The 12,749-nt window shown below is 40.5% G+C and overlaps 1 protein-coding gene across 3 annotated transcripts in view; it reads right to left on the bottom strand.

Annotated features, from left to right (window-relative positions):
• Position 1: 1 nt before the first annotated feature.
• The window catches only part of SUMF1 (sulfatase modifying factor 1), a 38,857-nt gene continuing 26,109 nt past the window's right edge, over positions 2 to 12,749 (bottom strand). For 2 of the 3 annotated variants that reach the window (XM_055709399.1, XM_055709397.1), the window contains 2 exons: positions 4,275 to 4,334; positions 2 to 1,870 (listed from right to left, as the gene is read on the bottom strand). In XM_055709399.1, the coding sequence (XP_055565374.1) occupies positions 1,760 to 1,870; positions 4,275 to 4,334 (171 nt within the window). In that variant the 3' untranslated portion in view covers positions 2 to 1,759. The remainder of the gene's footprint in view (positions 1,871 to 4,274; positions 4,335 to 12,749) is intronic. The other variant, XM_055709398.1, reaches the window with a different exon arrangement.

Below are 12,749 nucleotides of genomic sequence, written 5' to 3' on the forward strand. Positions count from 1 at the left end.
GCAAAATCTTTTAGAAAATATATTCCTTCTTGTGGCAGGGCACGCCTTTTAGAAAGACACAAATTAAAATAGATTCTTTGCTTATTGCTCTTAGTAAGATACATGTAGAGATTTCATGCACAGATTTCAATTAAACATTTAATGCTGGTAAGATAGTCTTTGCTACACAAAATACTAAAGTTTTTATCATGCTTACGTGAGTGCCAAGTGGTACAATCCGGAATAGCTTTTTTCCTGCTTGCTAGAATTACTTTTATGCGCCACTGGAGGCTGGTGTTTGTTGAAGGGCTCCCCAGATATCCTCCACTATCTTCAACATGAAACACTAAGTGGAGAAGCAGCTGGCAAGTGATGGATTTGTATTAGCTCCAGGTTGTATTAACCCCAAACCCAATTTATTACAGGAAGGACCATGCCGAGAGGGACTAGCATCAATGCAAAAGTTTTCATTAATCCCCTGCACGTTGCACTGTTAGATCTCAAAGCACTGCTGAGGGCAGAGCTGAAGGCCCGTTTCACACGCGGGCAGATCAGAGGGTAGTGGCACAGCACTGTGATATGTTTGAGGACAGCCATTCTGGGTCGGCACTTACTGCGTGGGAGAGTCCTTGTTTAGTCTCCTCTTAGAGCAAGCAATTGCTTGGCACCAAAGCATGACCAGATACCGTGTCCTAGAGCAAGCGACAGCAGAAAACACTTTGTGAGCAGCCTGAAATACATTCAGACTCCAAAATGAGGTAGCTCTCATTACCCCTGTTTCCCTTCTTCCTTGCTAAAATTCCTCTCCTTTTAAGTGCGAGAACTTTTTTTTCCTTTTATTTAAGCAGAACAGTTTCAAAACTTAGCTTATTAGGCCTTGGGGCTCACAGTTGCATGTGCCATCTTTTCACTGTAATGATCTTCTATTCTAGTGGAATAATTTATTAGCTTCAGTTTCTGGTGATACCATTTTTGCAATTTGCAGGTCCCTAAAATAAGCCTAGATCACGTCTTAAGAAATTCAAAGGAAATTGCCAGCGTTTTTTCCATCAATAAGTCTTCAGCGTAAATACACGCTTGAAATTTTATTCAAGTATGTACAACATTTCTAATCACCATCACCCTGAGGATTATCATCCCTCAGTTGCAGAAGGCACTATCTAAAAATGAGCAAGTATCTCACCAGAAAAAGCACATTTCTGGACCTGATTTTCACTGCAACAGGACTGTAATAGAAGGGCTGCACTAACTGCCCGTGTGGATGGATGGTGTCTGCCAGTCCTCACTCTTAACTCCTTCAGTTTTCTTTTAAAGCTGTCTAGACATTCTGAACTGCTTCAAGTGTCTCCTAAAGCTGTCTAGAAGTTTGTAAAGTTCTTGTTGACTGAATTTGAGTGTAGAAATTAAAACTATACATAATTTAATAAAGATCTTTTCTGAAAGGGCTATTAATTAACCTTTAAAACACAACAGGCATTTCTGCTCAGTTTTGTGCTAGTTAACTCCAGCACATTTGCTAAAACCAACAGAGATCACCAGTAAAAAGTTGGGTCAGGATAAAAGTCCAGGCCTGGTCCCTCAAAGAGAAATATGTGAAGGTTCTTCAAGCAACACTGAATAGTGTTGGATTCCTTTTTTTTTTTTTTTTTCTTCTCTCCATCAGCAGGAGGTTTAAGCACCAGATTTCTCTGTTCCGTGTCATCGGCAAGTGACACTGCAGGGATCTCCTCTTCCCTAGGTGAATTCAGCCCCTCATGTCTCAGTGCGACAGCCCACCTGGTCACTGCAGTTCTGGCAAGGTGTCTGCTGCGCAGCGGAACCCCAGATTTGAGGCAGAGCTGTCGGGAGTGTTTTGACTACGTGCTGCACAGCGATACCTGTAGCAGTAAGACTGCAGAGCAAGAGAAGAAAAAGTGAACTTAAGAGCTTGCACTTCCTTAGGCAAGAGTTCAGTAGATTAATAGAGCAAAACATTTCAAATACCGTTGACAGATCAGCGAACTGATACAGATGAAAATCACTGCATTAGAAATAAGGGAAATTTCACTGTATGCAGAGACTAGTTGCAGCTGATATTAAAAGTAGTTTGAATGGCAAAGCGTCTGATAACATGAGTGTCAATTACTAATATATATCTCTGGCAAAAAGCTAAAAATGACCATTCTGCTGCTCCTCAGAGGAAGAGCGAGCATCTCAGTGCTATCAGTATATTAAGGAGTAAATGGAAATAGACAGGTACTGGCACCTGTCAAAAAACATTTCACTGAATGAGATGCAACATGAAGAAAGGAGTAACTGGAGGGAAGCTCTGTCCCACTATTCCTAGCATTCTAGGGATATTTATAATCAAGATACAATCTGCGCTGGTGGCTATAAAAACATCTACGTTTACAATTGAGCCACTGAAAATCATTCAACTGCATTTCAGATATTCCTTTTCATCTTTACAGCAAGGTATAGACACTGGTCTACAACAAGTTTTGTACGTTCCTTGGCTGCATGGATTTGGCCATGTCTCGGTGCACGTTAATATACTTACACTACTCGAAAAAGATGAAAAACACGTGCTATTCACAGTGCTACAGACTCTCAGTGATCTGGTGTTAGGAACAGCAGCTTCCACACTGAAGAACTAACTAGTTTAAGCAGCTTGCTACATTAAGTTAGACTGAGTGCCTGGAAGCAGTTATCCACCGTGGCACGGAAGGACAGTCACACTGGTCATTTCACTATTAAAGCACTGGGGAAGCAGACTGTGCATTCATGTCTCAACTCCAGTACAACCCATCCAAGTTCTGTCCCATTTTGCTCTTACTTGAAAAGATCTGGCTTGGCCTTTTTGTTCCTATCCTCCTGCTACAGGCTCCTGGCCTCTGACAAGAAACCCACCGCTTTCAGTCAGGCTGGCTCAGCCGTATATAGTCAGGTTCTGAACCAGACTTCTGGAATGGCTGAGTGAAAAAGTATTTTTTTTTTTCCTTTTTTTGGGGGGGGCAAGTTGTGGGGAGCAGAGAAGAGCAGGGAGAAGAGGGTAGTTTTTCTCCTTGAAACCCAGATCCTTCAGGAGTTTGGGCACAGCTACTAAACAGTTCAATTTGTCCAACCACAAAGGCAGTGAGAACTTAAACCTGCGGTGCCATTAGGGGAACAGCCCCGTGAGCTAGCCATCCCTGCAGCAGCAGCAGGTCACTGATGTTTATCTCCATGCGTTACAACCCTTCCTCACCGGCTCTTTGATACCCACACAGAGCCAGAGAGCGGCTGTCAACAAGAATGGTGCACACTAGTGCTATCTCACACTGCAGAGGTCTACCCTAACCCTCAACAGCACACCACAGGATTTAGAAGCTGAACTATTTTGAAAACCAAAGTAGCTGCTAAGTGTACCTGTAAAAAGGTGCAATTTTATAGCCTTTGTCAGCTCTGAAAGGCAGAAAAGCAACAGCATAGATGGATGAGTCTGCACAGTTTTTAGGCATCTAACAAAGAGCCCTTGTACTAATCTTATTCAGTGAGGTTTTTGTCTTGATTCACAGCCTAGTTTTATCACCTACAAAGATAACTAGGACAAACTAGAATCTTCACAAACCTTTAAAATGGGTCACATTATTCATCACTGAAAAGTCTGTTCCAGTGTTAATTTAATCAAAACCGCTAATTAACATCTGACATTGATTTCACCTAAGAAGAAAATCAGTATAGAAAATGGGATCTCTCTGTAGAAAATTTAATCTAATTATGAGGAAGATTTGCCAGCTGCAGGCTCTGAAAGGGAAGAACAGGACGGTTTTAATGAAAAGAGAGATTTACAATAAGCATTTTTTCCAGCACTGCGTGAACAGTGTTTAAAACATGACCTATGTCATGAACTTTTCAGAAAGAATTTCAAGTATGCGATCATCTAAGCTGAAACATTCACCTCCCAGCAATCTTTCTGCAAACACCTGATATTCTTTCTGGAATGAGAACCATTCTAAAACTAAAAAGCTCATCCATACTTTGTACTCCTCCAAGTACCACTCAAGTATTACAAGGAAAACGGTATTAGAAGCATACATCAATTTTAAGTTCTACATCTAAAAAACTCACACCGAGTAAAGCAGCTTGTTTGTTTTAACTCCAAGCTAGCAAAAAAGAAGTCCTCAAGAACGTCAGGTATTGCCTTTCCTTAAATTGCATGAAACCCCTTAACAAGCATCCAGGCTGTCAGGAAAATCTGTTAGATCATCATTTTGTTGTCAAGTACTTTCAGAGGAAAGATCAATATGGAGATACCACAGGCCTTTTCACATTACCTTATGGCACATATAGGATCCACCCTTCTTCACCCTGTCGGTCCCAGATGAGGGCCCTTTCTGTAAAGAAGTGCACACCAGTTAGTATTCAAGGAACAACTGCTAATTACAGGGTAAAGGTAAATAGCTGTAGGAATGGGGAGATGGGTAAGAAGCAGCCATAAACATTCAGAGCAAACAAAATTGCAGCTGTGTGTGTCTGAACCAGAAAGCCTGAAATAATGTAAAAAACTTGTAGATAGGTGAGAGTAATTGTGCTTCCCCACACTGCTGCAAATATTTAACATTGGAGCTACTGCCCACTGGCCAAGAGTGCCTTGTGCTTTGGTTCTGTAAGGCACCTGATAATACGCTGTAAAAAGCACAGTGGCAGTCATGAGAGAGTACAGATCTTTGAGAAAAGGTTAAGTTTCTGCACTTTGGGGGTTTTCTTAAAGACAGATTAGGAAATTTTCAAACACTGGCCTGCACAGGCAGTGAAATCCGAGATTCTCATCAGTTCCACTGCTATGAAACACACGGACACCCGTGAGCCTCCAGAAGGGATACAGAGAGCTTCCGCTTTCCCATCACAGCTACAGTGTCTGGGGGGCAGTTGTGATGAGGGCTGTAATGCCCCATGTTTGGTGCTTACTCTCTTTCTACTCCAAAACACGAGTTAGTGACTGTGCTGCAAGACATTCTGCATCATCTCCCAGTCACTATGTATTAAATTTGTTATTATGTGGGATCATGGCAGCTAAAAAGGTCTGGAGAAAACACAGCACTTTAGAGCAACAATTTTGTAATTGTACATTTGCAGTGTAATCTACATGTTTTATTTGAAGTGCTTATGAAATTGGCCCTAGAATTGATTTGATGAGGTTATTTCACTCTTTTTTCTTAATTCCAACTCCAAAGGATGGCCTAATAGTTTAAGGAGATAGCTGGGCTTCCTTGATAATGCACTCCCTTGCTAGCTTTGATGCATATTTATTACACAAGTGAACATTTCTCCCACTACATTCCTTTGAGCTGTTAAAGTTACACTGTGCTCATCTAATGCTTAGAGAGTACTGCCATACTTCACGTTTCAACTGTTGGTACCAGATCCTCTGGTATCAACATGCTCTCTGCACGCCACATACATTGAGAAACTACCTTTAGGAATGAGCCACAAGAATATCTGTCTTATAGAAGTGACAAACAAGATCAAGAAAAGAAACTGTTTTATTAGTTAACTGGCAAGCCTAGCCTAGAAGTTAGTACTGCCACTAACAATCCTCTCAAAGTTGTAAGAAACCCAATTTGCATGGATTTCTACTTCTGTACATGTTACACTAGCGTGCAATAAAAATGTTTTCTTATGTACAAGCCACTGAACCTTTCACTTAACTCTAGGTATAGGCATTAGTTTTTTCACCGCTTGGTATAAATCTAGTCTGTATTTCTAGAAAAACTTACTAGAAGAATTTGTGGAATATAGGAAGAAACGAAGAGCTGTAATGTTCTCCAAATTCCTGCATTTTCTGCTAGACCATTACCAGCATCAGTAAATATAAGTTAGAGAAAAGTTACCAGCCCAGTTTTTAGCAGTTAGGAAAGAATTCATTGCTACCTAGTATGTAAATGATACAAAATAGTACTAAAATAGGTTAAAAACAAACAACTGCTGAAAAAAAAAAAAAATCAGCCAATTATTTTGTCTCCTCCTATCCAACAGCCAGCCATGTATCCTGGAAGTATCTGAAAGGCACTGTGCTTTCGGCAAAAGCTTAAGGACAAGTTCTTGACCAATATAAATGCAGTCAACAAAGAAAAATTTCACTTCCATAGTATCTCTTGAGCCCAGGAATACTTTAAGAAGTAGGCTCCTGAAGAGGGACTTCAGAGGGAATGACACCTCCCCAGCTTCTCTCAGCAACCAGTGATTCGGCCAGTTTGGTTACACCTGGTCATTGCACTGTCCTACCCTGTATCAAGGGGCATAGCTGTCTCTCATCCAGCTCCTGCATTTCCAGAAGTGAAGTTCTAGAAGAATCTACACAAGACAAGCATTTGCAACACTGAACATAAATCACAGGGACTGTAAGAGAACCTTGGAAGTTGATGCTGATACTACAGAAGCTACTGACCGCATCCAAGTCTGACTGCTTTGCAAGTCTTCGTATCCAAAGGTTACCATACTGAGACTTCAGCAGCTTCACATCTATCACAGCAGTTTATGGCAGATACATAACAAAAGGGTTTGGCCTACTACTGTGTTTAATACCCTACAAAAACTCAAGGAAAACCACACCCAGAAGCAGTGTCCGCTCATTTCCAAGCCTGGGTGCTCCTCCACAGGACAGGCTTACTCCTTTTCCAAGGTCTCTGGAAACTGTCTTCACAAAACTCTCATGTAGATGCACAGATCCCCACTGTAAGATAAGCCACTAACAAGCACAATCAACTCCCAACAGCCTGTTAATCTCATTTTAAGGGAAACCAGGGTTGAGCCAGCCAGAAGAAAACTGCCCTAAAAAAAAGTTACGTGAGAACAAGACAAAACAGAAAACAATGGAGCTGTTGAGCAGGATTTCCCATTAAAAAATGTAATGCAAATACTGAGGAGCAATCTTTGCTATTAGCTCCAAAGTAACTTTTGTAAACAAAGAGGAGGATTAGGAGGAGGTTTATTGTCAAGCTGTAAGACTATCTTATATTTCAACAATTGTAAAGGGATAACATAGACTGAAGCAGCATGTGAACCAAAGAAAATTATGATTGCATAAGCTCTTTTTATTAATTAAAAATATCTTTGAGGCTCAGTTTTTGCATGGTAGAAGGTTATTTGGTAACAAAAACCAAGTCAAATTGACACACACCCCCTCTGAAGTGGGATTACAGCACTGAAACACTTCACCTGAAAAAAATCTGATAGTGTTCTCCAATAATCTATTATACAAGAAAACATTATCCTCTTGAGAGATAATTCTTTAAACATCATCAAAGGTGAAGAGTTTAATCACAAAACAACTGGCAAAGTTCTCTGAAAAGAAAAAAACACTAGATGTTAGCTGGAGAACCAATCACTGCCTGTTTGACAACTGTCTATGGGCTACATTTAATGCTCCCGCTGTTGGTATTTCTTTATCTTGCTCTGCAGTTTAGCAAGGGAAAAGATAAAAGGAAATTGGGACAACCAGACTTCACCACAGCTGTATCCAGCTACTTACATATGTACAAAATCAAATGCACAAGTAATTGCATGCAAGAGACCAACTAGATCAATACCTTTCTCAGCTTGTGACTGCACTCAAATTAAATTAAGAGAGTAAAAAAAGAACCACAGATCCTCAAAGGTAGGGCACAGTGAATTCTATTCTCCTTCCTAGTGTTAAAAATGCAGCTTATAAAAACTCAGTCTCATTTGAAGGCTATTGTGAAGTTAAAATTAGAACCTTAACACTGAACATAGCAGGCAGTGATTATGCTTTCATTCAATACATAGCTCAGCTTCTCTATAGAAGGCACCATGTATCACCAAGGTGCCTAGCAAAGCCATGTAAGCTGATCCAAAAGCAACCAAAACCAAGCAAAAAAGACATTCTTATTCCAGACTGATGAGCATCCCCATTTACATTGCTTCATACTTTTGTATCTCAGGTCTGTCTACCCAGGGAGAACATGGTATTGGAATCAAGCTTTTGGTTTGCTTTTGCATCCTGTGTGCATGCCCTAATGCTACAGACTGATGACTTCAAAGTCCCCCACATGACCTGTCAGCATCCCAGGGCTGCATTTGCATTCCTTTCCTTTCCTTCAGGTGCCCTTTACTACAGCTCCCAACAAGCTCACAGCTCAGCCACTGCGGTAAAGCTCAAGGCAACCAGCTGTCCTTCCCCTGTACTGCCTCATGTCTTATTTTTATCTTCCTTTCTCTACCACCGCCTTACCAAAGAAACCTCAAACATGTCACATGCACGAAGAAGCCACATAGGCTAAGGAAATAGTCCAGGAACCTGAACAAACCTGTCTGGGTAGGTAGGTAGAAGGGTGCTGCAGCATGAGCCATCTCTGTTATCCAAAACAAGGCCCTGTTCCCAGCTCCAAAGAGGTAAAGGAAGAAGCTAAATCCCCACTGACAAGCTGGAATAAGAGATTTCAATTTCTTGAAAGGTATTAAGAGCTAGATGTCCCTTACCAGTGACACCCTACTTCTGATGCTGTACACAAACAGTTCCATACATGCCCTTCTGACCAGAGTCCTCTCCTCTGGGTGGTCTTTCTCCTACCTACGTCACTTGATTAAACTTTCTCCTGTTTTACAAAGAACATTAGTAGTCCTTACATCTGCAGATCTAGAAATGTAAACTCATTCCTCTCTGAGAGATGGCTGCTTAGAGAAAACTGAAAAAAACCCAACCAAAGCCCAAAAAACTTCACTGTCTTCCACAGAACCACACAGACTTCAGGTATGGTATCCTGAAAAGCCAAGCTCCCCCCAGACAATAGTTTTTCTAAAATAACACGTTCATTTAATATACTTGGTAAAGTAAGAGTGTACAAACATCTAATTTTGGCCAGATAATGTTACAGCTCAATATCACACATTTCTTATAATTTAACAAAAAAAAAAAAAACAAAAAAAACCAAAACAAAAAACAAACCGAAAACCTGCAACAGTAGTATCTGCTCTTGCTTGTATCTTCCTTACAGATAAAGGAAACCTGCTTTGCTTGTGCTTACTTGTAATAAAATCTAATCAGAGCATGGAAATTAAAGTCACATTTGATTAAAACAAGCAAGTCTTTGTTCCACCAAAAAATGTTGGTTTATGCCATTATCTGGAAAAGTGCACCATTTGGGACTGAAGTGGAAGGACATTTGCTGTCCATATGTAAAGAGCCAGAGCTGTCCAGACTTTGATCCCAGATTTAGAAAACAGAATTTACTGTATACAGGCAAGTTTATTTTGTTGTATAATGTTGTAACAGACATATTATAGCCTGGGTGCATAATTACAAGTGCTTACGCAGTGAATTACCAAAGGTTTAAGTAGGTTCACACCTTAAGTTATTAAAATACATCACAGAAGCTTTTTTTTAAATGAAAAATGAAGTTGTATTTCTTTCATTACAAATACACACACACTATCTGAAGTTGCATCACAGTTTTATATGCACAGTCAGCTACATGGCCACCCTGTTTTAAGCCAAATCAGTTTTCAAATGGAGAACTGCAGGTCATAAGAAACTATGCATTGTATGAAAAAAAAAAAAAAAAAAATGTGAGCCAGAAGTCACCACAATTAAAATGGCCCCATAAAGGGATTGTGGTTCGGTTAATCTCACACACACTTGGCTACCATCTGCCAAATGATCGTTTACATTTTTCAAACAAAAATAAAGCCCATCAACCCTGGTGCTTCTTAGTCCTGCCCTTCTGCACCAAATAGTAGCTGCAAGATGCACTAGAGAAACAGTTTCTGCGAGTTTGCCTTAAACTGTGTGAAGTTTTTCCTCACGAGTGGGGGAAAAATCGGCCCAGACATACTCACTTCTGACAGCAGCAGTGCTCTGCCTTCTTACCCACAGCCAATACTGAAGGAGTTGGAAGTATCAGTTTTACATTTTCTCCGTGGATTTTATAATTCCCTACAAACTGAGTAGGACCACCTAAAAAACACTTTACCTGTTTAAGTGATTAAGACATGCTGCAAGACTATTTGTACTGCCCTATTCAGTGCAACTCTAGCATGCCTTCGTGTGCAAGCAAAATAATTTCAGAGTAACTCAGAGACAGCCAGCTCCCTGATCTCCTGGCAGGCACTCAAGTAAAGAATCCCTTCAGCAAGGGGCCCCAGAATGCACAGTGTGCGCTGGAGAACAGCCACAGCAGGTACAGCCTGGCACCCTAAATCTAAATGCACAACAAAGTTCTGCATAGAAAGGCTTTTAGTGGTTAGTGAACACAGAATATAGACAAGAGCTATGCTGAGAGGTGAGGGGAAGTTAGAGGAGCAGGTCACAATTGAGACACACTATTCAACTTGAAATACAGAAAATTTATACGTTATTTCCATTTCCATATGTAGAAGAGTTTTCCACAGACAGCTATTTTATATTTGGCTTATTCTAATTTCTGTTCTAGATTCCCAATATATGAGATTTCCACCGAACTATCCTGCTGCACCAAGTGCATGTTACTGGCGTGGATGCTTCCCGTTTTTTTTCTGGAGGGTAACAAGCCCATTATCTCACATGACATTGAGGGACCATTCGCCACGTTCCAGATGACAAGTAAGGTCACATACAATTTGTTACTTAAACCCACACCAAACAGAATATTGTGTATTTCCTTCCATAAATCATCTAAGCACAGTACACTGATCTACACTGGTCCTGTATGCTTGTAAAAAGGGGAGACTTTCATTCCCTTAAGTCAAAAGATAACAGAGACATTTGCAACTCACTAAACAAACCTGATAAGTAGCATTCAAAATAAAAGCTACCTGGACTGGAATAGTTGAAGAGACTTCTAGTTGCAGAAGTGTCTACTTAAATTCTTAAGGAAAGGTCTATACAAGCAAATCTCCAGTTATACTCGTGGTCTGCTCTTAAAAGGTACATCTGTAACATATTATGATGCCTTTAAAGGCCACTAAGTTGAAAGTTCTGACAGCATCCCCAAAACCTCCCTATTGCTAATAGTGTCCAGTGTTCCCTGGCACCTTACAGCTTGTAACTGCAAGGACACAGCACCAAGCTCTGATTCTATATACTTTTTGAGCTGCATAAAAATCTTTCAAGTTTATTTCTTTGGCTTTAGTACTTGCACAGGTCCTATACCTGGCAAAGAAGAGGAAGAACATTCATTGTTCCACGGTTAGAGCATAATTAAAATCTAACACCTTAAAAAGTAGCAAACAACTCAGAAAGCCCTTTCAGGTGTCCCTCTTGGTAGTTATTTGTGAATATATAGAGGGCGAGAAATCTGTATGCAAAGTTCAACACACTCCTTGTAACAATCCACAGTAGACCCAAAATCTCTCCAGAATAGAGAGCTACTTTGAAGATTTCAGGTGTTAAACTAAGTATGTTAAAAAACTTTCACCAAACTCTGACCCTCTAGAAGAATTCCTAGTCTTTTAGGCATAAAGAACACATCCTATATATAGGCTACTCTGACTTGTACTCTGGAGAGACTTAAGAGATTGGCTCTGACAGATATGGTGCTAATCATTTTTAATGTCTCAGAAGATACTGCAGCCTGGCTATTTTGAGACACCTTCTCACATTATGAGATTCAGTTTCCTTATCCATTTAATCTGAAAAACCCCTTGGAATTCACTTTGAAGTGCTCTGCCTCAGACACTGGATTCTGACAACTAGTTTCCATCTGAAAAAAAACCCCAAACAACAAAACTAAAGGCATCATTATTAATACCTAATTTATAAATACTTTCTGAAGTGTCTTCAAAGTGTTTATGCAGAATTTAAAAGCCTAAGCAAACTCACAGCCACAACAAAGAGCAAAATTTGCACCACACTTGTTTCTCACCATCACCTTAACACCAAAGCACTGCTGCATTGACATCATAAACACAAAAGCGTTTCATTCAAATAAGTCATTCAAACGAAGGGGCACCACTGCAATATTAAGAAAAAGGGTATTTCCCTTGTTAAAACAAATAATGTATATTACCTTATGCTAACCTACAGACAAAACCAAAAAAACAGTACATAACCAAGTGCAATAGACATGAGATCTGTGACTTAAGTTCTATACACACACAGCAACAAACTTTTTTTATTCTCCAGATTTGGCCTAGTTACTCTATTTTTGTTTCCCAGTGTTACCACTTCTTGCTAGGGCAGACAACTCCTACAGAGCTGCGAGCTTTTCCCTGCCCTGAGAGGTCACTGTTAAACAAGCAGTCAAAACTGAAGTAGCTGTTAGACTGAGAAACAGATGAACAAGAACAGAGACAGTCACAACACGCTGCCAACTGCCAGACCTACGCTCTCCCCCAGCGACACGGGTGCTGTTGGCCTTCGCAAGGGTGCGGATGGGAAAAGGGTCCTTTCCCTCCACTCTGGTTAAGGCAGCACATGCAGATCAGGGGGCTTTGGTTCCAGGCACTGAAGTGACGCTTCAGTATCGAAAGGGGTAAAGCAGGAGTTTCCCTGGTGCAAAGGACAGTAACAACACAGTCTGGAATGCAAAGTTCAGCCTTGCTCATCCTCTTCCTCCTAAGCTGACTTACAAGGCTGCAAGCAAATCAATACTCTACCCTGGTATGGGAAAGATTGCTGGTTTTATTGTTCTTCACCTAAATTCACATTCTGCTAGCTACTCAAGACTTCATCTTTAGAAATGTTGCTCTTAAACTTGCCTTGTTTCCATTCATAAGGTACAGAAAAAAAGTTATCCTTAATCGTACATAAAACACCCACCAGAATGGAAACAGAATTGCAAGACAGCAGATGTTTCTTTCCTAATCAATCAGTA

The sequence above is a fragment of the Falco cherrug genome, chromosome 4 (assembly GCF_023634085.1).
Source record: "Falco cherrug isolate bFalChe1 chromosome 4, bFalChe1.pri, whole genome shotgun sequence".
Taxonomy (NCBI): Eukaryota; Metazoa; Chordata; class Aves; order Falconiformes; family Falconidae; genus Falco; species Falco cherrug.